This window comes from Drosophila innubila (genome assembly GCF_004354385.1).
Source record: "Drosophila innubila isolate TH190305 chromosome 2L unlocalized genomic scaffold, UK_Dinn_1.0 4_B_2L, whole genome shotgun sequence".
Classification (NCBI taxonomy): Eukaryota; Metazoa; Arthropoda; class Insecta; order Diptera; family Drosophilidae; genus Drosophila; species Drosophila innubila.
In genome coordinates, this window is record NW_022995372.1 from 23224008 (window position 1) to 23250584 (window position 26577).

Here is a 26577-nt window from a genome sequence, read left to right on the forward strand (position 1 = left end):
GCTTGGGCATAGTTTAATTGTAGCGCGTGTCGGGCCTGAGGTAGAGCAAAGTGACAAGGGGGCGGGATTAAGAGAAGGACAATTAGTTCAACTGCGCCCTGGGGAATTGCGATAATTAAAATGTTGCTGTATGCCGCAATATTTTTTAGCTGCCATATCAGACTTATCAGATTGCTCCTATTTCAAACCAGGTCCAACCTTTCTTAAATGTCCAATTTCTCTCACTCACTCTTTATTTTCTCACACACTTGTTGGTAAGTCAACATTTGCGTTTAATTTTATGGTGAAAAACACTTTAATTTAGTTGCCCAAGCCATCGAACTGCTATCAATGGCCATTCCTCTAATCCTATTAATTCAAATTCAATGCAAATGCCAGATTGGTTGAGTTTTTCCTTTTGCCGGGATATTCTAGACTCAGTTACTGTCGCTACTTCTGCCATTGATGCTGTTCTTTTTGTTACCAAAAATTGAATGCATTGTTTTCATTCGAAAATATTTCTCGCAACTATTTTATGAACGTTCGAAACGATGCGACAGCGTCTTTTGTATTCCCTCTCTCTCTCTCTCTTGCTTTCTTTTTCTCTCCTTACTTTCCTTTTCACTTTTTGGGATTTCCTTAAAGGCAATAGACTGCTGACGATGGCCAACTGGCATCGCAATCAAATCAACCAGTCGGACATTGGTTAAAAACGACTCTGATTTCAATGACTTTTGTGAGTGTTTGATTTCGACTATTACGAATCACTTTCAATTAAAGATTTCTAAAAGTGAGCAAGAACGCAAAAGACTGCTTTAAGGTTTCTCATTCTGATGCAAAATGTGAGTTAATTAAGATTTTTTTACTTTTTTTATGCGGCTGCAACTCACATACAATTTCTTTTTCCATGATCACATCAGTTTTCATGTCTAGCAATTATTTTATTTAATAATAACTTGCTTTAAAAAATCTATCTTATGATTATGGCTTAATTATTATTACATTACAATTAATATTTTACTAAATCTTGTCAAAAAATGACAAAATTATTACCGTTTTCGCTGTGAACATCGAGATGGACTTAATAACATTAAATATATTGAATTCCCGATCTTAACAAGAGAGTTAAAACGGCACGCAACGCAATGAATTATCAAATTCTCTTAATTTTTACATATATATATTTATAACATTAAATACAACATTAGGATCATTGAGCTAACAATGCAAACAGACTTTAATTTGACAAAATACAAGTGATTTCATTTGCTCTCATAATGAAGTATTTTATTTTAATTGCTCTTATTTTCGGCGGCACCAACAAATGTGTGCTATACTGTACATATTTATACACGATCATAGAAACAAGAAGAAATCTTATGTAGATCGGACTATGCTTATCATTCTAGGGTCGATCCAAGGCTGAATATATATTTTTAGTGATGCTCAAAATGTAACGATGTCTCGTATTTTGGAATATACAATTTCACGTAATTTCATTTAAAATATTAGTTTTAATTAATCGCTCACTTTCAGTCCTTTGGAAATGTACATTCATGCATTTTTTTTTTTATATTTAGATATATTCATTAGCTTTCAGAAAAAGTAAAGCTTTTAAAAGTCGGTCTTATCATTCTCGAGTAATGATGACAAATGTGACAGAAAAGGTACGAAAAAAATACAGAATTTTTAAAATACTAAAAAAAAATCTCACTATATATAAAAAATGTTTTTCGTCATATAGAGCCCAAAATGTATCCAAAAAAGTGGGTTTGGTTCTTGTAACTTTTTGTCTGTGGCCTAGTGTAATAGAAACTATAATTTACAAAGTTAAAAAATGTTTGAAAAATGGAAATAATGATCAATATTCCGTTGAATAGATGCATTGATATTTCCGCTGGTGGTCTTAGGAACGATTTTAAAAACTGTTGTTCAATTCGGACAGCACTAATATTTTTTGCTGCTCAGCTTGGTGAGCACTAATTACGAATTTAATTCACTTTCTAGGCTGCCTGAACTTTTTATAAATTGTATTCTCAGTGTTAGAGTCGTAATCAGTCGACCGCTGAAAGTCCCACTCAGAAGTGTAACATATTTCGTCATTGAAAGCTACCGTTAAATAAGTAACAAAGCTTTCGATTTGTGATTCATTTAGTGTGTTAATATGTATATCTTCTGCATCCATCGACAGTACTAAATTAACAACGACTATGAATATACATCTGGTTATATTGTCCTGTATTTTCCTGTCGAAAGGCTGCATTGCGCCCAAGCCCAACTGTGATCAAACCAAGGATTCCTGTAAAGCAATAGTTCGTCGTGTTTACAAGCTGAAGGATGAAGTCAATTTAAAGTGCTTATTCGAGAAACTGTGTTATGAATCTGCAAATGGACATGCAACAAAAGACTTAAGTGGCCAAGTGAATCTGTCTAACTCCATTTGTGTTCAAACCATCGATACCTGTAAAGAAGCAAAGCGTCGCTTTGATGAGATACGCAATGAATATTCCGCAAAGTGTGTTTTTAAAAACGGCCACATTTTGCTCAAGAGCTGCAGTAAACATGCAGATGAGCATAAAGTAAATAACATACACCAACAAATGGATCCGTCTGTAGCATGGGGAATAGACAGAACATCTTTAACAAAAAATATTATTAATCAAAAAGCATTTCTCAACAGTCACAGTAATTCAGAACGCTCTATTCGATATTCCAACAATATAAATACAGTAGTAATTGTTTTAATTTTAATTTTGTCATTTTAAAAAAGGTCGACCCTGTATATGTGTCAATATATATAAATATAAGAAAACCCAAGTAATATTTACACATTGTTTTATACATTTATTGAGTTGGGTACTTTTCTAGTCGTAGGCTATATTAAAGTACTGTGGTCTCTAAAGCTATTGGTCTGGCTTTAACTGATGAGCCCCATAGTCTTTTAAGGGTATGGCTATTCTGGCTTAGAAATCGATTATTGATTTCTGTTTAAAGTGTACGTATTTCAATAAAGTCTGCAGATATAAATTCAACTTTTAATACAATCCATGTCATTCCAAATTCGACATCTCGTAAGTATTTTAGCCCATAGTTTAAATATAATTTCAATATTTACAGGAGAGCTGTTATCATGTGTTCCATAAATACAATACAATTCATGTTAATTATCAATTCGTCAATCCAGATTGTTGATTTTCAATTTGACTTTCACATTATGGCTGTTCAGCATTAAAGGCATAAGTTGAAATATTCTTAAAACCTATTTTTAATCCTATAGTTAATAATATTTATTAAATATGCTTACAGTCTATGTATTAAATCGTCAAATATTATGTCCATTATCAGTTCGTCAATTCATTTTTCTTTCACCTAACATGCAAAATATGATAAGAGTTATTCTAGCATTTTAGCTGCAACTAAGAGCAGAACTCAAATATCTAAGATAAATTAATCACTTGCTGGTTTTTTTCCTTCTTTATTGATCTCTACTCATTTATTGTTTTGTTAATATTTTTTTTCCTCATAAATTTGCTAGTCCCTACCCGCAAGAACAATAAATTCCCTGAATTGCTTGCGTTTCGCATTATGCAAAGTTCCAAACTATGTGAAGGAAAAACTTTTATTTTCTTTAGTATAAAAGTATTTTATACCCCCTCTTTGATTTGCAGCTGGCGTCGAGGCAAAAGTCGTAGGCTAAAAATTAAAATCCTTGGAAAGTCTCCAAAGTAAATGTTAGCTTTTGGTAAAAAAAAAGAGTATTTGACAAATTGCAAACGCGCGAGCTTGTTTTTCTTAACGGCAAAGAGATTGGGAGTGATTTAACTTGGTCGGTGCTTGAGGCACATGTGTGCACACGTTTTTAACAACAACATTGCGAAAAATGGTGTAAAAAATTTGATAAAAAAAAAAGACGAGGTTACGCATGAAAATTTTATTTTATTTGATATAATCGAAGACTTATATTTTAGTGCATGTTTCGCTTCGTATAAATGTTTGGGCTTGTAGAAAAGAAGTCTTTCTACAGGCTAAAGTTAGGACTAAGCTACATAATCATTATATAAATACTCGTATATGTATATGACAAATGGTATAATGTTTATATATGTATTGATTGATCGCTTCATACTTAAAACAGTATTTATTCAGTTAGTTATATCTCTATCGAATTTTGGCCAAATTGTGTTGACAAACAGCTAAAAGTATAACAGAAACAAATGGCTGGATGTTAACATAAAGTTTGAGATGCTCGACTAGCTATCATAATGCATACAAAGTCTCAAGCCAGTCTATATGTAATTAACTATTAATATAAATTCATAGTATGACAAATTCATAAATACTTTTTTTGTGAATATAACTCAAATTCGTTGGTATATGTATGTGTATGTGTGTGTTATTGTTTTGGTTTCATTGTGTTGTTTGTTTATCCGTGTGTATTTACAATAAATAAATAAACTACATGTCTAAATGAAGTTTAACAAAGCATATGGCATAAATGGTGCATCCATAACTAAACTAAGTTGACTACAAATACAACAAAATTAGGGGCCAACTTTCGATTTGTTCACAACAATATGCAGGAAAGCCATGTGTCCATAAGTAGTTGTCCAAAAAGAGTCCAATAAAACTTCAGATAATTCATTTGGTTCACGTGGCAGCAGCAGCATCTCTTTCCTTTATCTTACTCTCTGTATCTCTCTCTCTCTCTCTCTCTATAGAGTCTAGACTAGAGGTGTGGGTGATAATGTCGCACGTGTTGTTCTGGTCGGTGATTTGGTTGGTGTGGCAGCTCCGCTGCTGTTGCCGCTGCCACTGCCACTGCCGTTGCCAACTAAACCACAGCCGTGCAGTCGAAAGAGTTCACCAACCGTGATGGACACCTGGACAGCACCTTTTCCCTCCAAGACATCGGCAGCGCAGCAAATTAGATTCTGTGTATTAAGTAAAATAGATGACAAGCACATTAATAATAATTCACAACAATTACAATCGCAAAATCGCAACTAAATCAAATTGTACCTTAAAATCTCAACAATTTATTAATTTTGCAGTGACAACAGCTTTACAGTCACTGTGACACTTTGGTTGGGTGCGTGTCTTAGCTTAGTCAATGCACTGACTCTCAAACTGTGCGCACTGTGGTCAAAGAAATTACGTTTTCACTTATTGTTTAAATATTTATGCATATATTTCATTGTTTCTCATAAAGTTGTTGTTTGTGCTTACAATAAATGCAACAGCTTTAGTTTGGTTCAAATGACTTGGCTCCACTGTCGAATCTAGCATTATTTCTTATAATAAATGCAACTTGCTTGTTGTTTGGCATCATTATAATTAAATGTGGATCATAAATAGATTCATATAATCATGTTTTTGTTTTGATTGTTTTTCATTTCGTTTACAGTGTCAAAAGTTTCTTAGTTTATATATAGAGCATAAATAGCTTGTCTTTTGTTGTTAAATGTTGTTTATAAAAATTAATGATCTATGAAGTAAGTATAATTTTTATGCATTTCTTATAGCTGCCTGAATGTTTTTGTCATCATTTCCTTTGTTCTACAATTTTGTTAGACAAAATATAAATATGTGTTTATATGGTTTAATTCATTTTTACTTGTTAAGTACTATATAAATATGCATATCTATATGTATACGTATGCAAGTTTTCGAGTTTTTATGAGTGTGTGTGTGTGTATTACAGTTTTGTGTTTCTTATAGAAATTTGATTAGCTTTTCGTCGAGAATTCATTAAGTACTTATGCAGAATATTGAATAAATATAATGTATATAGCATAATTTTAAAGCAAATTATATATGATATTTGTAGGAATGTAATTTTTAGTAATTTAAATATATAGGTATACATAAATAATACATTTAAAGTCATTGGGAAAAGAAGCCTTCGGTTCACACTTAGTTCATGAGTAGAAATTATATAATTTTAAGTTAATCAAAATGAATAATTATTGCTTTAAGTGTGTGTATCTTGTGTCTATATATATAGTTATATAGCTGATCTGGACTGTCAACTGCTACACAGTCAAAGGCACTGGTATTGTGAATTTTTTGTGAATGTTATTTTTTGTGCGTTGAGAGAAATATTGTTAAAAGTGTTGTGCTCCACGGAAAAGCACTTGTTTTTCGTCTAGTACATAGTATTTCTGATTTGTTACCTACATAACTATTTCACGCTTGTTTCTATAACTATTTTGTGTCCCTGCTTCAGTTAAAACCTGTCCACTGACCCCATAACAACAAACCTTTCACTGGTAACTGGTTAACTCACTCTATTTTCATTCTTTACTCTAGTTTCTACTTAGTTTCACTAGCAAAACGGAACTCAAATCAATTTAATAGTTCGTTGTAACTTAGCACTAGTTATTTAAATATGTATATATGTTTAATTAAATTGAAGTGTCTTTATAAATAATAGTTTCATAAATGGGAAATGATTAATTTTTGTATGATGAATGAAAAGTTATGTTTTATAAATCTCACATGAGAGCAATTGGGGAAAAGGGAATACCCTTTGTATGTCAGCTCTTTAAAGTCTTTGGGTTGTATATATATCAAATAAATGCCTCAAAATTGATATCTGTTTTTGGGAACTATAGCTAGAGCTAGATATACATCATATTTGCATATATATTTTTTAGTAGCACTTAAACAAAAAGCAGCCTCAAGAACTCACTACAAGAGTTAAATGTTTTGTTTATCGATTAGTACAAGCGCAATATAAGCTGCGAGTTCTCTTAAAAATATTGGCAATACATAAAGGCAATAAAAGCTATTGTGGAAACTAATTTTCTTGTCATTGCTAGCCGGGCAATGGGAAGAAGACGAGCCACAAAAAGGTGGCAATGAAGACGCAGGATAAAATGATGGTCAACGTGTGGGAGTCGTGCTTTAGCAACGAAGTGCCAGCTGCATGCTGCTTCAGCTTCTCCAGTTTGTGTTGTTTTAGTTGTGGTTGCTGATCATCAATGCGACAGATGCTAAAGACTTCTAGTTTTGGTTTCTGCTCGAAGAATTCAATGCGCTTCGCCAGCGGCTTAACGAGTGTTGTCTCCTGTTTAGTTTGTTGCTGTTGTTGTTGTTGTTGCTTCTCGTCTATAAGCTGATAGTGACCAGCCGGTCCAGCGGCGGCCACATCGTGCTCATTCTCAATAATCGTCTGCAGCGTGCGATTGTTGTTGTTCAATTGAAAACTATGCTGGCCATGTGGACTTATTAAATTATGTTTAATCTTCTCAAACGTTTTCTGTTTTGCCGTGCGCAGCAGTTGACCCATTGTGCCCAGTTGTTGTTGTTGTGATTGTTGTTGATGTTGTTGTGGCTCGTATAGCCAGCAAGCTGTTGCTGTTGTTGCCATTGACACATCATCAGACATATGCTCATCCTTGTCATTGACATATTTACAATTCTCATATAATACATTTTCTAATTGTTGTGATTGTTGTTGTTGCTGCTGTTGCTGCAACATCTGTTCTGGCTGTTTGGTGCAGGTGACTGTTAATTGCTCATGCTCAAAATGTTGCGCAACACACAAATTAATTGGCTGTTGCAACTGTTGCAGCTGTTGCAGCTTCAGCTGCAACTCTTCCTGCTGCTGCAGGTAACGCATATGCTGATGATGAGGATTTGCATCCAGGGCAATTAATGCGGCAACTGTGCGCAACAGGGCCACCGCATTTGGCACTTGGCAACGATTATTATGGCCAGCATTGTTATCAATTTTGTTGTTGTTGTTGTTGTTGTGGCTGCTGTTGCTGTTGCTGCTGCTGCTAGCAGTGTTGCTGCTGTCGTTATCATTGACATACACATCAGCATCATAGTCATCGTCAGCGCGTTGTTGCTCGCTTTGTTGTGGCACAACATCTGCACAGGAGCAAATCAACTCCTGCAACCAACACCAATAACAGATTTTATGCATCATTCATCAAAGTGTATTTTGAGAAAAGTAGGGAGTGGAAAGTAAATAGGGGTTGGATATAGCAAAAGATTCACTTACAACTAAAACTACATTCAACTCAACTGTTTACAAAAGCGGGAAAGCGTTAAGCGTTCAAATAAGCATTTGGATTGCCCCATAACCGAATGATCATGAATAATTCTCAACTGACTTGACTTCTATAGTTTAGGACTTTAACGGGTTATATCACAAAATAATAAAACTAAATACACACCTCATCCACGCCAATGCGACGACAGGCCTCCAAAAAATTATCCACATTGCGTCGACAGCGTGCCATAGAGAGTTTGTTCTAAAAATGTGAAAGGTAATTATTATTAAAAGTTAGGGAAGTAAATCCAAAATGTAAGAATTGACAAACAAAAAAAATTGATGGCTGAACAATTATTCCAAAATACGTTTTTTTCAAAGTATACAAAAACAAGAACAGTGTTGGAACAATTGATTACAATTTTCATTCAGAATCAAACTAGAGGCCAAAAAAATATTAAATTCACATTCCGCAAGAAAAACGGTTAAGATTTGACAAAGTTATGGCAGTTTGAAGTTTTTGAAGAAGTGTAAATGGAAGAATGAACAGTGATCGAAAATATGCCAAAAATGGGCAGTGTTTAAAAAATATTCCAATTCTGAATAAAATTAGAGGTCAAAAGAAGATAAAATTGATATTCCGTAAGGAAATCGGTTCAGTTTTGACAAGCTTATGAGAAAATAATTGACAGTGGTTAACATTTGACAAAGTTATGGCAGTTTGAAGGTTTTGAAGAAGTGTCAAAAAAAATTGACAGTATTAAGACAAAATTTAAATTTCCAATTGTGATGCAGAATCAAATAAGATGCCAAATATTTGAAATATTATATATTTCTGTATTTAAAATTTCCTTGAGGATCCATTAATCAATTTCTAAGAATTTGTTCATCTTTCTAAATCTCATCTTAAAATTAAAATATGAATTTTATTTTACATTCTTAGACACAGAACTTACCACACCAGGCGACGGCACATGAATGCTGGCCACAGAGCGAGGCCGCACATAGTTGGCCAAATGACAAAGAATGACACCATCTGTAAGTGCAGCTGCAATATCCTCAGGCAGCGTCATCTTTAAACGCGTCTCAATGATCTAAAAGCGAATGATATTAAGTTATTTAAATAATGGAATGAAAATGTTATTAAATTATTATTACACTCCGCAGTTGCGACATGAGTTCAGTTTCCTCGCGCTGCCGATCGAATTCACGTCTCATGGTGAAGCTCAGTTTTTCAGCTGGTATATCATGATTCCAGGTGACCGTGCGATGAGTTTTTACTGTGCCAAGTTTACTTGTTGCACTGACAGGTGACTTAATGACGCTGCTTGTGGCAGCTCCAACCCCATTGGACGTATTGAACTTGCTGCTGCTGCTGCTGCTGCTGCTATTATTGTTGCTGTTGGTGAGAACACCAATGCCATTTTTCATTGGACTATGCGGCTTCACATATCCCAGGCAATTGGCACCATTGGCTTCTGGCGAGGATGTGGGCGATGACTTTAATGCTTGCGATGACATTAACTCTGTGTTGCGTGAAGGTATCACTTTTTGAATGGGTTTCTTTGGTATAACAACATCATCGATGCCGTTGCCGATGCCATTGCCATTATGGCCATTACTTCCGTTGCTGCTCGGCTGTTTCATGATGGACTTTGGCAGTGTTGCTGTTGCTGAGCCGTTGGTTAGACGCGGCAGTTCCTCATCATTTGGACTCTGATTGGCATTGGGATGCTTCTGCTTGTAGACGCTGCTAATTTCCTGATTGCGCTGCTGCTTCAACGCCTCCTTGTACTCCCTGTAAAAATTTCAATTAAATTAATTTGATTTAATTTTAATTTTAAAATGAATTTATGTAAACTTGCTACCTTATGGGAATGCTGAAGACTTTTGTAAGAATTTGAAAAAAAAGGACAAAGAAATAAGAACAAATTTAAAAATAATAAAAACATTGTTTCTAATTGTATGAAAATGAAAACTAGAACTCAGATATAAAGTACAATATCTTGTCTTACTTGTAGGTCTGTATGTTGTTGAGGCTCTTGTTTAGCTTGCCATTGCTGCCGTGCACACTGCGCTCCTGATGATCCAGCATCAGATCCTCATCCTGATCCGGCGACGAGCCATTGCTGGAGCTATAACTGAGCTGCTCCGCAGAAGATGTCGTTGCTCGCTTGCATGGCGATGCCATTGGTGAAATGCCCGCACTCAACGTCAGACTCTCATCCACAATTGTGCTCGTGCTGGAAGTTAACGAAGCGTCCATCAAATCCGCGCTCAGCGGCAACTGTTGCTGCTGTTGATTGTTGCTGCTGTTGTTGCTGGGGGTCAATGCACGTGGCAATGTGGCACAGTGGAGCGGCGAGTCTGTCTTGGATTTGACGGGTGCATCGTGGGACCAACGCTTGTCCAGCCCATCGCTGGTGCTGTAGCCAGAGTCGATTTGATGTCGTGCCGCATGCCGTTGACTGGTTGTCGTCTCCAGCATGTTGCCACTGGAATTGTGACGCGGTGCACGTCGCAATGTCGTGTAGCCATCGTAATTGCCACCAGCTCGAGCGCCCTTCTCCTCCCGCGTTGCCTGCGTCTCCAGAAACTTAAACACGTGCACCAGACCACGCATGCAAAGCTGGAAAATAATGAGATAGGATTAATTCGAGATGAAACAGGGAATTACACCAAGTACTAAATATTATGAGCTGTTGTAGATATATTAATCAATTTATTATATCGTTTTACATTTATTTTAGGATAATTTCTTATCTTGAACACAAATTCATTGACCGATGTTTTTTTCCAATATCATACAAAACGAAAATAACTTTGTTAATTATTTATTTTCAGTATATTAATACTTATTAATAATATTTATTGTTTTTACCATATATTTAATGGTTTCAATTTGTTTATTGCGATCATATTACATGCATAATCATATTGATTACTAGTATTACTAAGTATTTCACTGACGAGCACAATCGATTATAGGTACATTTTACTTGTTTATAGACCATCATACACTTTTCGAGCCTGGTACAAACACATGTCAGTTAGTTGTTTGGAAATACATATAAAAACTAATAACAATACACGACATTGTAATTATACGTTTAAATATAGATCATAAAACTAGTGAAATATGACGACATGCGCTGATCTATTTTCTATTTTCAATGCACTTGAAGCTAGATAGCTGACAAACTGATAACATATCTTATCAGTTAGCTTGGTCATTATTATGTTAACAATCCATTGGCTACTTACACTTGCCGGTGGAGCGGTGAGTGGATTGTTCTCCAACTGCAGCTCGACGAGCGTGCTCATATGCCGGATCTCCAGGGGAAGACTGGCGATTCGATTGTTGCTCACGTCCAGCGAGACGAGGCTCAGGCAGGTGATCTCCCGAGGCAGATACAACAGTTGATTGCTGCGCAGCGAGAGGGAGCGCAGAGTCCGAAGCTCACCAAGACGCACGGGCAATGCCGTCAGTTGATTGTAGGACGCATCCAGATCGGTCAACGTCTGATCGAGTCGTCCCAACTCATCGGGTAACGTGGCCAATCGATTGTTGGACACTAGCAGAACTTGCAACGGCAGGAAGCAAATCTCACGTGGCAGTGAACTCAGCTGATTACTACGCAGATCCAGATACGTTAATGAGGAGAGTTGCTTTACTGATTCCGGTATGCTACGTATTGCATTGTGATACAACAGCAACGTCTCCAGAAACGCAAACGTTGTGATCTCCTCGGGCAGCTCACAGAATCTATTTCGAGACAGATCTGTAAATGACAAGGGGAGATGATATTAATTGGGCAAACCAGAAAATGCACCCCTGCTTCGTTTGAAAGGGGGAGAGAAAGACTGGGAAAAACAAAATTATGTGCAGTAGAAAAATAATAGCAAAAATAGGAATGTCACAAAATAGGATACATGATGTACAAATGTTGATTTATATTCTTAATTTTTATTTTTATTATAAAATAAAACAAAAATGTAGTCTGTATTTTTTATTATATTTATAAAAAATACTCTTATTTCTGATATTTATTTAAAAATTAATATTTATTTAAATAAACTGTACTTTTTTTCTAATATTAATAAGCTAAATTTTTCCTCATTTTTGTACACTAAACATTTTTCTTATTTGTGTTTTTGGTAAATATTAAGTTTTCTTTTTTAATTCCTATAATAACATTGCGGATTCGTATGAGGCAACCTTTGCTACAAAGAGTAAGACACAGAGAGCGACAGAAGAGAGAGTAATAAGAGTCTTCCTTAATCAGTTTACCGCCGCTTGCGGCATTCTAGTTGCCACGCATAACGACTCCGACTCCGCCACGCGAGACTGGAGCGCATGACCTCAATATGCCGGCAATTCCCGCTGTTACCCGCTGTCCATTGCCCGTTGCGGGTTTTAGTTCGAGAACAAGTGGGAGAGCGGCGTGGAATGGGCAATTAATTTACTAAATGAATTTGCATGCAAAATGAGCGCAAACAACAACGAAAGGGGAGCCTAAAGGGAGGAGACAGGGGAGGAAAGTCGAGGCAAGGCAACAGCCCCAAAGCAGACAATGCGGTAAACAGGCACAACAAAAAGAAAACTTAACCAAAATTTATTGTATACACGAAATTGTGCGTAAACTTTTGGAGTGGGTGTGGAGTGGGAATGGGCATGTAAATAGGACTGGGAAAATAGGAAATTACGTGTTTAGGTGCAGCATCATAAAGTTATGTAATTCAAGTGCCACAAAACAAAACAGGCGAGTGTTTTATATCTGGTTTAATTTGAGCTAGTGGAATTCAGAGAAATAGAAAAAAGTCAACGAAGATAGAATATATATTACAGATTCTATGCTTTGCTTATAAAAACATAAGTTAGTTCAGTAACTATATAAAACAAAGAACCATAAAATCTAGTTAAAAAGCTTAATAATTTCTATAAATTATACTGATAATTATAGTATATTTCCCTCCTGTCAGCTCTAGACAAAATTAATAAAGCAAAAAAATAATTATGAGTGAGAAACAAAAATTTCGCGAAAAATGCACAGTAATTAATAGAAAATTGTACAACTCATAAAGATTGTGGAAAAATAATTATTATTATTATTTAGATATATTTTTTTTGGCGTCGATAAGACTAATGATCTTTTGAAAAGCAGAAAAGTTTGTATTATTTTTCAGACATTTGCCTATAAGACTCTTTTATGTAATTCTATTTATCTTCATTTTTATCTTCATTCGCATAATACAGTTCAAGCTTATAGTTTATATAATTAACCCTACAAATGTGTTTTATATTTGCTTTTTAAAGTCTGAGGAATCTTTTTAGTGATATTTTAAACTAGTTTGGACCCTATAAAAATGACACGTACTTGAGTGTGCCATATAAGTTCTTTAACATTTTGATCAGGTAACTCCGCTGAACTAGTTCCCAGTGTGCAGATCGAATCAGTTGCGTATGAATAGGCAAATATTCAACTTATGCAACTGCCGCGAAACCAGAAATAGCGAATTCAAATCCATTAGAGACTTCAGTTCACTTCAATCTCAAGTACGCTAAAAACTCAACCATTTAAACTGGCTGACGACAGTCGTTGGCATTATGCTCTTTGTTGTTGTTGTCGCTTTGTTGCTGTTGTTGGGATTTACGCACACTCAGTGACTCCTCAATCTACGTTGTTTATGGAACGAGTGGAGATTGCTTTATGTTTCCTCTTCACTGATGTTGTTGCAACAAAAGTCGCTTGGGGTGCGGCTTGGGTAAATGCTCGCTATGGCTTCGCATTAGTTAAGTTCCCCCCTTATCACCCAGCCCCTGCATGCCTAACTCTTCTTATAAAGGGAGCATTCAAAAGAGGAAGAACAAAAATTCAGACAAAGGCAACGCTTAAGATGGCAATGACTGTCGCTGGTTGCAGTTGCAATTTGCAATTTTGCTGCACCCACATGCTGCAGTCTCAGGTTGAATAAACTTTCCGTGGCAACAGGATGTGCCGAAGGACTCCACGCGTAACGTCATTATCAGTACCATGCTATCAGTTTCAATGGCTTTATGGACTCCGCAACACGCGGAAATTGGATTGCGTGCAGCATCCTACGAGACGACAAGCAGCTAACTGGGCCAGCGACTTTGTACTGTGAACCTGCCACATGCCACAGGCCGCATGCCACCAGCCACATGCCCGGTCAGTTTTGTTCTCAGCGGGGATTTGGCGTCTGGCCAACAACGCAATGCGCCAAATAAAATTTTGCAAAAAAAAAAAAAACAACAAAAAGGAAAGATTATCTTTGCTACACCGAAGATTTTATACGCTTTTAAAGCGAAAAGCGATAAAGATCTAAGAAAAGCGATTGTTTAAAATGGGTTTTATTCTATTTTGTCAAAAGTGTTTAACAGGAAGAGTATTTTAATACAAAAACTTAATTTTTGACTGATTATTTGAATGGTGAATTATCGACCGATTTCCTCTAAAATGAAAACAAACAAAAGAAATGGAATTTTTGCTCTTCCGATGTTCTGAAAGATCTTAACTTTGTGATACAGTAGTAGTAGTTTTTAAAACCACTCGTTTAAAAAGTTCTGTAAGAAAACACATTTCATGACAAAAGTATAAAACTGTCCGTGAGTGTATAAGCCCAAGCAAAATAAATCAAATTTCATATACTTTCTTTTTTATTTTTGGTTGAGTGTCTGTCGCGACAACAAAATTGGGAATTGGATCGTTGTGGTGCGAGCGTGTTGTGAACCACACCTGCACCACCAGCTCATAAATATTGCAAAATGTACGCGCCACAAAAAGGCAAAACAGCAATTACCCCGAATTACTCATATATGACAAGGGTGCAGCACAGGATCTAGCAACATGCATAGGATACAGAGAAGCAAGAAGAGAGAAGAGAGGGATAACAGAGACAGTAGAGGAAAGAGAAGGTGGCAGAGTCCATTTGATTTTTAAAAGGCTTCAACGGAAGCAACAAAAAATTAAATTGATGGCGCCACATTCCACACAACTCAACTTGACTCAACTCGAACTGTGTGGCAACAACACGTGCCCCTTAACTAAAAACAACTCATCGCTTTATATGGCACAACGGGTCTCTCAATTTGGAGCACACAATAGATCCCTCTTCTCCATGTCTCTGGAGACCATTAGACAATTCCGACAGCTGCTGTATATTGATGGATTTATTGAAATTAATTTACTCAATTTTATTGACGACACACGCTGCTGGAATTATGATTAATAATCATAAGCAAAAAGGGCCAGTTTTCCCGTTGCCAGCCTTTTATGGTCATGCTGAAGTTGGTAATGGTTACTGCCTAATAGATAAGGCCAAGAAATGGATATGGTCACATTCAGCAATCAGACCGTCTATGGAGTTACAGTTCCTAATATGTATGGAATGAGAGTAAACTAAATGTAGTAAATCATCCAACAATTTATGAGAATTTTTTCTCTATAGAAAGCTGAAACAGTCTAAAATTATATTATAATTGAGAGTTGCTCTCAAAAAGCATTTACAAGTTTAAGCGCTAAACTAAAATTTGACAATGTATATTATCTTTGTCATTTTATTTGATTTTGAGCTTTTGACAAAGAAATAAATTGACAGATTGATTCCCAGACTTTTGTCAATATTTCAGAAATAGATTTGAACTCATTGCTTATCTCGACATAAACTTTAATTGTAAATACGCAGCTGAGAATACAAACACAAACAGTTGCCATATGGATTTTTAAATCACAATCCAAAGATTAAAACGGAACTACAACAACAACAACAAAAACAATAATAATATTGACAGCAATTCCCGCTTCGATGTCTCATGAAGAAATCGCTTCAATTGATTACATTTCAAGAGCCCAGAGTTTCACACACACACACACACACACACACACACACACACACACACACACACACACACACACACACACACACACACACACACACACACACACACACACACACACACACACACACACACACACACTCACATTGTTGTGCTCAGCAATTTCTCGCATTTTCCATTTAATCATAATGCAAAGCTTAAAAGCAAAAACAACATTTTGTTTGCCAACATTAAACAACTAACAAAGTAAATATTTAAACAATTGAAGCATATCCGTTAACATTTGTTGTTATAGTTGATGATGATGATGAATTTTCCCTTTTAGCCCCGAGTGGCTTTTTCGCTTAGGCAGCATTTTCCAGTCTAACTGGAACAGCTGTGGCAAGTTTACAATTTTCATAGACAAACACACACAACGGCTGGCATTTGTCTGGCACGCGTTTAATTTGTTGTTGTTGTTGTTGTTGCTGCTGCTTTTGTTGTTGCCATTGTTGTGGCTATTGCCCTTAATTTATTTGCAGTTGTTGTAAGCTGATACCAGCTGCTTTAGCTCAAATTGCATTTTTCTAATGTTTATACGATGAATAAGTTTACGAACTCACATGTTCAAAAATGTCAAGAGAAAAGAAATGCTCGAAAGAGTCTGCAAGGTAGAAATAGCTAATTTAATTTTATATGTATTGTGTATGTAGTATTGTGTAAACTTCTTTTTTAAAGATTTAAAATGATCAATTAGAATATTTTATATATAAGAGAAAATTCTTCTTTTATAGACTGAAACTGTTTAAGAAACTAATTTTTCTTTGCATGATCTTTTAGATCATGATTTCCATCGCATAAACGTAGTTCTTGTGCCCGTGGTGTGTGTGTGTGTGTGTGTGTGTGTGCTATGCTCAGCAATTAAACTACATAAATTGTTTATGCCTCGACATTGCTATTATTGTTGTTGTTGTTGCTTTTTGCCATTTGCCGCTTTTTGTTGCCACACATCGGCTGTGGCATTAAATATTGCTTACACTTACATATGAATTCAAGAAATTGACTTAATGAATGCTCTTTTTCTGTGTCAAGTTTGCATTCGTAACCAACCGAATGGCCTCAATCCGAAGTGCCTATTTATCTATAGATAGAAATGCCGTCAGTTTCGCGAATTATCTAAAAATTTTATTTATCGCACATTAAGCACAATTAACTAGAGATAAACAAATGATAAATAGACATTAGTAGTATTTTTTTTTTAATTTTTTTAAAATTTACGCAAGTATTTAAGATTATTTACTATAAATTGCTTTAAAATGTTTTTTTCATTATATATTGTAGAAATATCGCACATAATAGATCTATGTACGCTTTTTATTTATAAGCGCTCAAAGTTTGACAGTCACTGGAAGGTGTGGACATTCAGATAAGTAAACGATAGATACAAATTTTTAGTTTGTATATACATACATAATTTAGATGGATTACAAAGTAATTGAATTTTGTTAAGGTGTTCTTACACTTGTTTTTTTTTGTTTGCTTTGCTTTTATTTACTGCATTTTTTAAACTATTTATTTTTTATAGAAATTTATCACTGGAAAGTGTCATCTCCAATTAAACTTTGTTTTTTTCATTCATCGCGTATGCAAAACACGCACATACAGTTTGAGAGTCAATGTAGAGTGTGGACTATGTGGATTGTGTGGACTGCGTGGACAGACAAACTACGTGCCCGGCAGCATTTGACGTCGTCGCTTCCTCTCTGTGTTCTGCTGCGTTTATGGTGGAGCAACAAATAATATTAAAAACAACAACAATGCTGCCGCTTTGAGATTTACACACTTACAGCAAAAACAACAACAAAGGGGGGAACAACAACAACAACTACACATGACAGATACACACAACACACGAGACAGTTGTCTTTTTGCCCCCTCTGCTTTGTTTGCCAACTCCAACCAACAACAATACATAATGTCGTAAGTTTCTAGTTTAGCTGCAGACGTTTTTGTTGCTCAGCAACACTGACAGCAGCTTCACTGCGCAGCTGTCAATGACAATGCTACTACCTTCTGTGCTGCTACTACTAAATACTGCTGCTACTACTGAATGCAATGCGACTCTTGCAACAGCTACTACCTTTTCTGTTGCTACTACTAAATAATCTAGCAAAAGCTACTATCTTATCTGCTTATACTACTAAATACTATGGAATTTATGTACCCTCTTCAGCTGTAACTTCTAGATACTTTTTAATGCTACTACTGAATACATTTTCTCCTAAAAAATACTACTCTTGCATCTGCAGCAGCTGCATTGCATTTTGTTTTGAGTTTGCAACTTGCAATTATTTTAAACAATTTCCTGCACGTCGCAAAGTTGAATTTTGTGCCTGCAGTTTCTCAATTTTCATGGCTTTTGTTTGATTTACGTGACGTGCGTCTTAATGACGACAAGAAGGAGAAGGAGGAAGTGGAGGTGGAGGAGAAGGAGAAGAGGAGTGGGAAGCACAGACCACAACAACAAATGGTTTTAGGAAACGTTGACAGTCTGCCAAATAAGTATGGCTCCACCTCCAAGCTTCCTTGGGGGTTGCTTTGCAAGCCAGAAAAAAAAAAAGAAACAAGAAAAAAAATACCTTGCTTATGGCTCTCATTGATTTCTTTTGGCCAAGTGGTTACTTGAAACCCGCCCGGTCTAAGCCATTTTCTCCTTTTCTCCGTATTGGCGTTGCAGCTTTGCCTCTTGACTTTTCCGTGCTGTGTATGCCCACATTTTCAAAAATATTTTAGCAATAAACCATATCTGCTTACAGTGCCTCTTAATGATATTCTTCACGCCAAAAAAGGGGGCAACAATTTAATTGCTAATTAGTCACGCCTTAGCATTCTACACACACACACACATACACACACACTGATGACTCAATTAAAGTGCTGGCATAACGCATTGAACCACAAACAAAACTTAATTGGAAATGCCGGAAGCAAAAGATACAAAAATGAGGGGGAGGCCAAGAAAAAAGAATCTTGGAAATAAGTCACGATTTACGTAAATCACAACTTTCCTAAGTTCACGAAGCAAATTGATTTCTGAGCTACTTTTGAACTTTCTCACGAAATTAAGCTGGAATTAGTTGAACCGGTGCAGCAAATGGAACCGGTACAATTGATTTGTGATAGTGCAAAACAAAGAAACATTAAATATTATTGGAATTAGTTAAGAACATGATCAGTTAATTGGTCTAAATCAAATGAAACTAATGAAATTGATTTTTTTATAAAAAATAAAATGAAAAATTAGATTGAATATTAACAGATATCTTATAGAAAAATAAATACAGAAAACAGTACATTAAACCAGAACTAGTTTTTAAATAGTTTAAGCAAATAGAACCAATTTAATTTAATATAAAACAAAAAAAAAATTTAATAAAAATAAGGAAAAGGGAACAGTTAAACATTTCAGAAAAGATAACTAGTTTATTGAATTGTTTATAGAAAAAATAATAATAATAGTAAAATCAAATAAAGGAAATAATTAAGATAACATTTAAATTCGTTTTCATTCTTTAGTTTGTTAAGTTTTATCAGACTTCTTATAAGTACCCACCCAAGGGAATACCCTGTTAATCAGAGAACAAGTAATGTAACAATTAATGTGGTTTTTGCTTATAATATAAAAAGATTATTTTGATTAATAACAACTCGATAAGACCACTTTATTTTACTGGATTTTCCGCATTTCTCTTTCTTCCCAAATATAAATAAAACGAGAAAATGGAAACAAAGGCGCACACAGCTGAAAATCGATGCGGGACGTCTATTAAACAGATGGTTCACTTATCAGGGTGGTTATCAGTGGGGTGGTGTGGGTGGCTGGGTCGTATAGGTGTGTCTGCGTGTGTTTGTGTGTGTGTGTGGATTGCATTTTTGGGCACAACAAAAACGAAAGTTGGCTGAACTTGAAACCCACCCAAACAAAAATTGCCGACGAAATAGTGCAAACTGCAAATGGCAAGACGAAGCAGAACGAAAGAGCAAAGAGGAGAAAAATAAACAGCTGCAATAATTACTGTCCTTGGCATGCATGCAATAGGGAGTAAATGTGAGAAAGAGAGAGAGAGAGAGAGACAGAGAGGGAGAGAGAAAGATAAACTTGACGAGAGCAGCAGTGTTGCCACTTTAGCTATTTTGACTTGGCTATTTTATAATTTAAGGAAGTAGTAAAATTGAATATATTCTATTGGCTATAAATTTAAACATTTAAAAAAATGATTTGAAAATTTTTTTAGAATGACAGCTAATGTTATGGACAACAAATAAAATAGTATAATTGAGGTAATGGAATAGTTAAAGAAGAGAATATTGTGCAGATAAGTTTTTTGTTCCCTTCAAAAATATTGGCAATATTTTATGCATTTTAAAATATTTCTTCTTTTTTTGCTAAATTTACATTGTCTAATCAAATTAGATATTTTAGCCAATGAAATTCTGGCAGCACTGGTAAGCAAGTGCGTGCGAACGCAATAAAAAGTAATAACTTGCCGGCAGGGAGAACCGAATGCGATAGAGAAAGAGAGAGCGAGAGAGAGTGAGACAACATGCGACGGGCTGCTGCAAATTATTGATTTTCGTACGAACAAAAAGCAGAAATTCAGCAGATATATTTTATGGAATTGGAATCTAAGGATTGCAACCACACCCAAGAGGCCAGACAGAGAGGGAGAGAGAATAGAGTAATTCAATAAAAGTGGAACTCACCTGCAATGACGGTATCCGTTAAACTAAATTTGGTGCCCATTTTGGGGAAATCCTTGAGCTTGCGATTGGTCAGTATCAGCTCTCCGCTGAAGTGCGCCTCCTCCAGGATGCGTTCCAGGGAACGCGTCAGCTGCGAGTGACCCAGCATGGGCGAGGAGCCGGCAATGGTGGCGGGGGAGTTGGTGGAACTCATCATAAGACCGCCGCCTCCGCCAATCTGTAGGCGTTTATACACCGTGGCTGCCATGCTTGTGTGTGCGTGTGCCTGCGTGCGTGTATGTGTGTGCGTGTGGGCGTGGTAGCAGCGACGCTGACAGCAGCTTCACGCACACAAACAAACAAGCAAACAAGCTAAACGGCAACAACGGCTAGGCTAGAGACGTGGTAAGCACGATGGCATTTTCATTGATAAGATTTCCAAGAATTGGATTTTCCTTAGCGGCTTCTTTTCTCTCACACACACGCGCGCGCGTACACAAACACAAAACGCCAGAAACCGAGCGAGGTAGCACCAAAAACTCAAACGCACGGCACGAAATCAAAAAAATACTAAATGGCCCAACACTGTGTGTGACCAGACAGCGCTTCTGAACAAATAACTTACATTCCACAATGTAACATAATTTGGTATTTTCAACAGCAGCTGGCAGCCCCGAAAGGTATCGAATTTCGTTGCAAACTCACATTGTTTATATGTTTTATTAATGAACAGCTAATTAATAATATTCTTTTCAACATAAACAAAGTTAAATTAAAAAATTAAGCTCAATTTTTAATGGACGGAAGATTTTTATACTCGAACGGTCGACAGATTGTGGCGGTGGTCCGATTCAAATGTGAAATTATAATTGGTTCATTTTGCAATAAATTATTAAATTTGGAGACCATTTTTAATTCAAAACTTGATAAAAATAAAGGTGATATTTTTATAATGGTTTTAAGTGCTTTTAAAATTCTAAATCATTTTTGGAAAAAGGCACTGATATGAAAAATGATTTAGATCAACTGCCAATGTTGCCACACGTTCAAACTAGCTATGATTTTTTTCTTCTGGGATTCAAGGTTGCCACATCGATGCAGCTCTAGCGACCACAACAACAACTGAAATTCCAACGCAGCCAACAAAAATTTCATAGTAAATTGAAAATTGTTTAATTTTATATAAACGCGCTTTTCTAATCTATTCGCTTTCGTTATTATCGGTGCACTGTGGTGCAACGTTTCCTACCAACGTCGCGTGGAAGGGAGCAACGTCATCGTCGCATTTAAAAAACTGTGTCAAGAAATCGGGCGCAACAACAACTGCAACTAATAAAATCAACGTTCATGCTCTCAATACTTGCTGCGCATTTGTGTGATCTTACAACAGCAACAACAACAACAGCGTGAATTAGATACAATCAGTAGCCAGTGTGTTTGTGTGTCAGTGTGAATTATGCATAATTAATCCAAGGCGTCTGTTCCGCATTATTCAAATTATTGTCAAAGAACGGCCACACCGAAAATCAATCAAAGTTAATTCAACAACAACAGCAACAACACCAAACAGCGTTTATTGTTTGTTTTTGTTTTCAAGCTGCCTCCAACTGAAAATAAAAGCAAAAAGGAAAAAAAAACAGCTCCAATCAGCTGTTTGTTGTATGCGCGCAATCCGCCACGTGTGGAAGTGAGATAGCCTGAGTACGCGCCAAAACGTCACTTGGTCGCACAGTGTGTCAATGTGCAAAGAAAATCCCATGAAAAATATATCAAATATAAATTCCTATTTTTAGACAATTTAAAGGTAAGTAATCAGCATTCAAACTAATTATATTGTTTTATATGTTATTTTTGGCAGTTCATATTAGCCAAATTTTATATCGTTTGTATATTTGATCGCGTGTGTCTTATAAAAGTTGAAAGTTGATAAATAAAAGTGCAAAATGAGTGAAGCAACTGCAAGCGAGACAAATGTTGATGTTGTTGCAACAACAGCTGCAGCTATAAAGCCTGCAACGGAACCGGAAACGGAAGCAACTGCTTCAAAAATACCCAAGGGATTGACTCGCTCCAATATACCCACACCGGCCGCGTCTGTAACGGGCATACCCATAAAGCAAAGGCCGCCTTCAAACTTCGGCTCATCGAATTCGATATCGAAAATCGGACGACCCTGTTGTACGCATACAACACCAAAAACGGGACCTCCACCCAGAGGTAAGTCAAGTTTTCAATTATATCTATTTTTTTTAGCCTTAAGACCTTTAAAAACGTAGCAGACGTCTGAAAAACAGAATTCTGAATTTTCCTACAACTTTAAAGTAGAAAAATCCAAACAAATTTAACTCTTATTTTTTTATTCAAAATCAAAAAAAAATTTTGAAATGATTTAAAAATTTTTAATAAAAATCATGGAATAGATCCTAAACATTTTAAAATTTTGACAATATATACATTTGTATCTATTAGATACTATCTAATATAATAAAATATTAATTTTATCAAAGAGTTGTTTAAATTAAATAAATATTTCATAATTTTTTATATGAAATCAAGAAATAGAGTTATTTTAAAATTTTTGGTAAACGTAAATATTAAATATGTATTATTAAATTTTAATTTTTTTTTAAATTTTTATCGGTGTATCATATTATTGATACAGATACAAATTTGTGTTATCTATATAAATTTTTGTCACCTCTAGCGATTCGAGCTTAGTCTTTAGTCGCCAGTAATTCCGGTTTAAGCCAGCTGGTTTTAGGTATAACACCCACTAGCCAGCGGTAAATGCAACGATCTAATCTGAACGATGACGCACCCACGACTTTCCATAAAGAAAATGCACGTCAACAATAAAGCAAATTTGCAATGAACTCGGAATGCTTTTAGACAGATAAGTAGAAACTAGAAATTACTTGAAGTACTGGGAAATATTTTAAAGAGAAAAATCAGAACAACGCTTGTTTTGCGGCATTTGTCAACTTAATTTAAATTAAAACGTTTACCAACAACAATTGGCACTTCAACTGTTTTATTTGTAAACAAATGAATCGCCTCGTTTGCCCATTAAAAGGCAGACGATAAACAAACATACAGACTCTGTGAATTGTTTACCTCTCGACAGACTGCCTGTCTGCCCATCCGTCTAACTGACAGTTAAGAGCTATTACCGCCCACGCAGCTCAACTCATCATAATTGCAGAGCTTTTGCTTCCAAATTGAAACATTGCGGGCAATTAAATAATGCGGCTACCAATTTAATTAAGCCATGCTCCACATGGAGGCGTCTCAGACATATTTCATTCACGTAATTGTGCCAAACCGCAGCTCCATGTGATTGTATCACTATTAAGCTCGTATATCGAACGTAGATCGACCTAATAGCCCATATACTTGGTATGCTTTGTATTTATTTATTTATAGTCATGTTAGTCAATCGCATGATCCTCATTGTCGTCGTCGTCGTCTTTCATTACACGTTGTTCCATTCAATTGACAGTCGTTGCAACCGCAGCGCGAAAATCCCCGCGATAGTGTCTCGTTTCCAATCCATAAGCTCTTTTCAATCCCAAAAACGCAGTGAAATTATTGAGAACATTTAGTCGAAGTTAGTACACACTTTCTTTTAATAATATTCCTAACAGTTTGAATAAATACTTAATGTTTCTTTGAAATTTAGAAGTTGTCTGTATATCGCTATAAAAAAAAATGAGAAAGCTGTCAGTTCAGATTTTTGTGATACTAAAAATGTCATGTTTTAAAATAGATAATTTTCTATTTAAATGCGCGATATTAGTTTAAAGAAAACTACACTCCTGCTCAAAATTATACGACACCTCGAAAATTTTAGTTTCGACCCTCGCAGAAGAAGGGGAAAGCATAGTTAAACAAAATAAAGTATGGAGACTAATAGCAAAAAGAGTTCTGCACAAAAGCTGCTGTTCTTATCTCTAATTGCATCTTTTGTTTTTAAGTAACGGATAAAAATGCACAAAAGGTCTATTTTAGGCTTGCTTGCAATTGTATCAAAATTATACGACACATTTCAATTATTGCGGCTAGAGAGAAGAGTTTTGTGCACATAAAGTTTTTTTATATTTCTTTTTAATATTTGATGCATTTTGAATAAAATTCCGCGTGGAACGTTGTTGAACAATGAAGAAATGGGGCGAATAAAGGCCTACAATGAAGCCGGGTTTAGTATAAGCTAAATATCCCGAATAGTAGGTCGAACCCGATGTGTAATTTCCAATTTTTTGAAAGATCTGGAAAAATATGGTATCAACCGGAGCTCTTGGAGAAAACCAAAGTTGGATGACCGCGATAAACGTCGTATAACAAAGAGAGCAAGGAACTTTTTTGGATCTTGCTCTACACTTACTGCATGTTGCCGTAAGCGTGTGTCACGCATGAAGGTGTGGCGGACTCTGCAATCCTCCGAAACTATTGTTAGAGGTGTTTTAAAAAGGCTCCGTTCCTTAAACCTAACCATAAAATAGCTCGTCTTCAATTTTAGAAAATAGCTTGAGAGAAACTGGGCCTCGGTATGTTATTTTAACTTCATTTTAACACAAGACTTTGTGCAACAGTTTTGTTTAAATAATTTTTCTGATGAAAAAAAATTTTATCTGGACGGCCCAGATGGTTCTCGACAGTATTGGCGAGATCTGCTCAAGGAACCTCTGATGTTTTCCAAACGCAATTTCGGAGGCAGATCCGCCATGGTTTGGGGAGCATTCCAGAAGTCTGGAACGCTTGACCTCTGCTCCACAAGTTGAAGAATGAAAAGCAAGGATTATATCAAGGTATTGGAAGATCGTCTTTTACCATTTTGGAAGAAAATGGAGAAAGAGATTTTGTTTATATGCCAGATAATGTACCTATGCACCGGAGCCAAGAGACGCAGCGCTTTTTTAATAGGTAATCTGTTAATGTGTTGGACTGGCCCCGGACTTGAACCCAATAGAAAACATTTGGGGAATCTTAGTCAGGCGAGTCTATGAGAAAAATAAAAAATTTGATACCGTTGACAATCTTAAACACGAAAGTTTGAAGCAATGGTCTCTTTTAGACCATAACATCCTAAAGAATTTAATTAATTTAATGCCTAAAAGACTTTTTGAGGTGGCAAAAGCTCAAGGCGGCTCTATTAATTATTAATTATTAGTTATGTATTAATATTAATATAAAATAATAAATAAAACTCTAACTAAATAAAGAAAATTGAAATGTGTCGTATAATTTTGATACAATTGCAAGCAAGCCTAAAATAGACCTTTTGTGCATTTTTATCCGTTACTTAAAAACAAAAGATGCAATTAGAGATAAGAACAGCAGCTTTTGTGCAGAACTCTTTTTGCTATTAGTCTCCATACTTTATTTTGTTTAACTATGCTTTCCCCTTCTTCTGCGAGGGTCGAAACTAAAATTTTCGAGGTGTCGTATAATTTTGAGCAGGAGTGTATTTTTTAATATTTTTAAACTCTGAAGAACCCCTGGTATACAATTTGTACGATAAATATTTTCTTAAGCTGTAAAATCGCTTAATTAGGATATAATAAATAGTTTTGCTAATATCTTAAGAAGCTTTACGGCAGATATCGTGACTGATGCCTAAATTTCCAATTGGCTTATAAATTTTTGGTATTCTATACTTGTCTGATATTGCAAAGAATAGTTTCAAGTATATTGACACAAATTATTGCAGATTCCTTCCAAAATAAATTGTAAACTTTCTAATAAAGTGATCGCATTTCTCTAAAAGGGCATATAAATGCCACTTTGAAGTGAAACACTTAGGTACTTGCATGTACCTGTCATTTATCTCTCAACACACTCAATTTCAAAACCCGCAGTCGAGCAAACGATCACCGATCTTCAATCACCGCACAGTGGCGCACATCATTTACCCGTTCTCTATGTGGGAAATGGGGAATGGGAAAGAGGTTTGGGGATCGGAAACTGGGGACTGCTTATAAAATGTAGCACTCATAATTGAATTTGTGTTCTGTGTTCT

At 35.8% G+C, this 26577-nt stretch overlaps 2 protein-coding genes across 6 annotated transcripts in view; one reads left to right on the forward strand and one right to left on the reverse strand.

The window, feature by feature from the left end:
* Nucleotides 1–3895: 3895 nt before the first annotated feature.
* On the reverse strand, nt 3896–21141 carry LOC117780336 (leucine-rich repeat and calponin homology domain-containing protein). Of its 3 annotated transcripts, XM_034616820.1 has the most exons (8): nt 20583–21141; nt 11246–11763; nt 9997–10610; nt 9140–9779; nt 8938–9075; nt 8166–8243; nt 6821–7879; nt 3896–4910 (listed from the first exon to the last, which is right to left on the reverse strand). In XM_034616820.1, exons 1-8 carry the CDS (start codon nt 20827–20829, stop codon nt 4701–4703), a joined length of 3504 nt encoding a protein of 1167 aa, XP_034472711.1. In that variant the 5' UTR covers nt 20830–21141; the 3' UTR covers nt 3896–4700. The 3 variants fall into 3 exon arrangements, with proteins under 3 accessions (XP_034472711.1, XP_034472710.1, XP_034472709.1); XM_034616819.1 differs by lacking the exon at nt 6821–7879 and having other exon boundaries at nt 20583–21138; XM_034616818.1 differs by lacking the exon at nt 3896–4910 and having other exon boundaries at nt 5437–7879.
* Nucleotides 21142–22419: 1278 nt separating this feature from the next.
* LOC117780335 (restin homolog) overlaps nt 22420–26577 on the forward strand; it is a 44900-nt gene continuing 40742 nt past the window's right edge. For 2 of the 3 annotated variants that reach the window (XM_034616808.1, XM_034616809.1), the window contains exon 1: nt 22420–22778. In XM_034616808.1, coding sequence (XP_034472699.1) covers nt 22505–22778 — 274 coding nt within the window. In that variant the 5' untranslated portion in view covers nt 22420–22504. The remainder of the gene's footprint in view (nt 22779–26577) is intronic. The other variant, XM_034616815.1, reaches the window with a different exon arrangement.

Coding starts and splice junctions, on each gene's coding strand:
- LOC117780336 (XM_034616820.1), bottom strand. CDS start 20,829: ATGGCAGCCACGGTGTATAAACGCCTACAGATTGGCGGAGGCGGCGGT. Junction 8,244..8,937: donor ATGTGCCGTCGCCTGGTGTG/GTAAGTTCTGTG, acceptor TCACATTTTTAG/AACAAACTCTCTATGGCACG. Junction 4,911..6,820: donor TTGCCACCTTTTTGTGGCTC/GTCTTCTTCCCA, acceptor CTTAATACACAG/AATCTAATTTGCTGCGCTGC.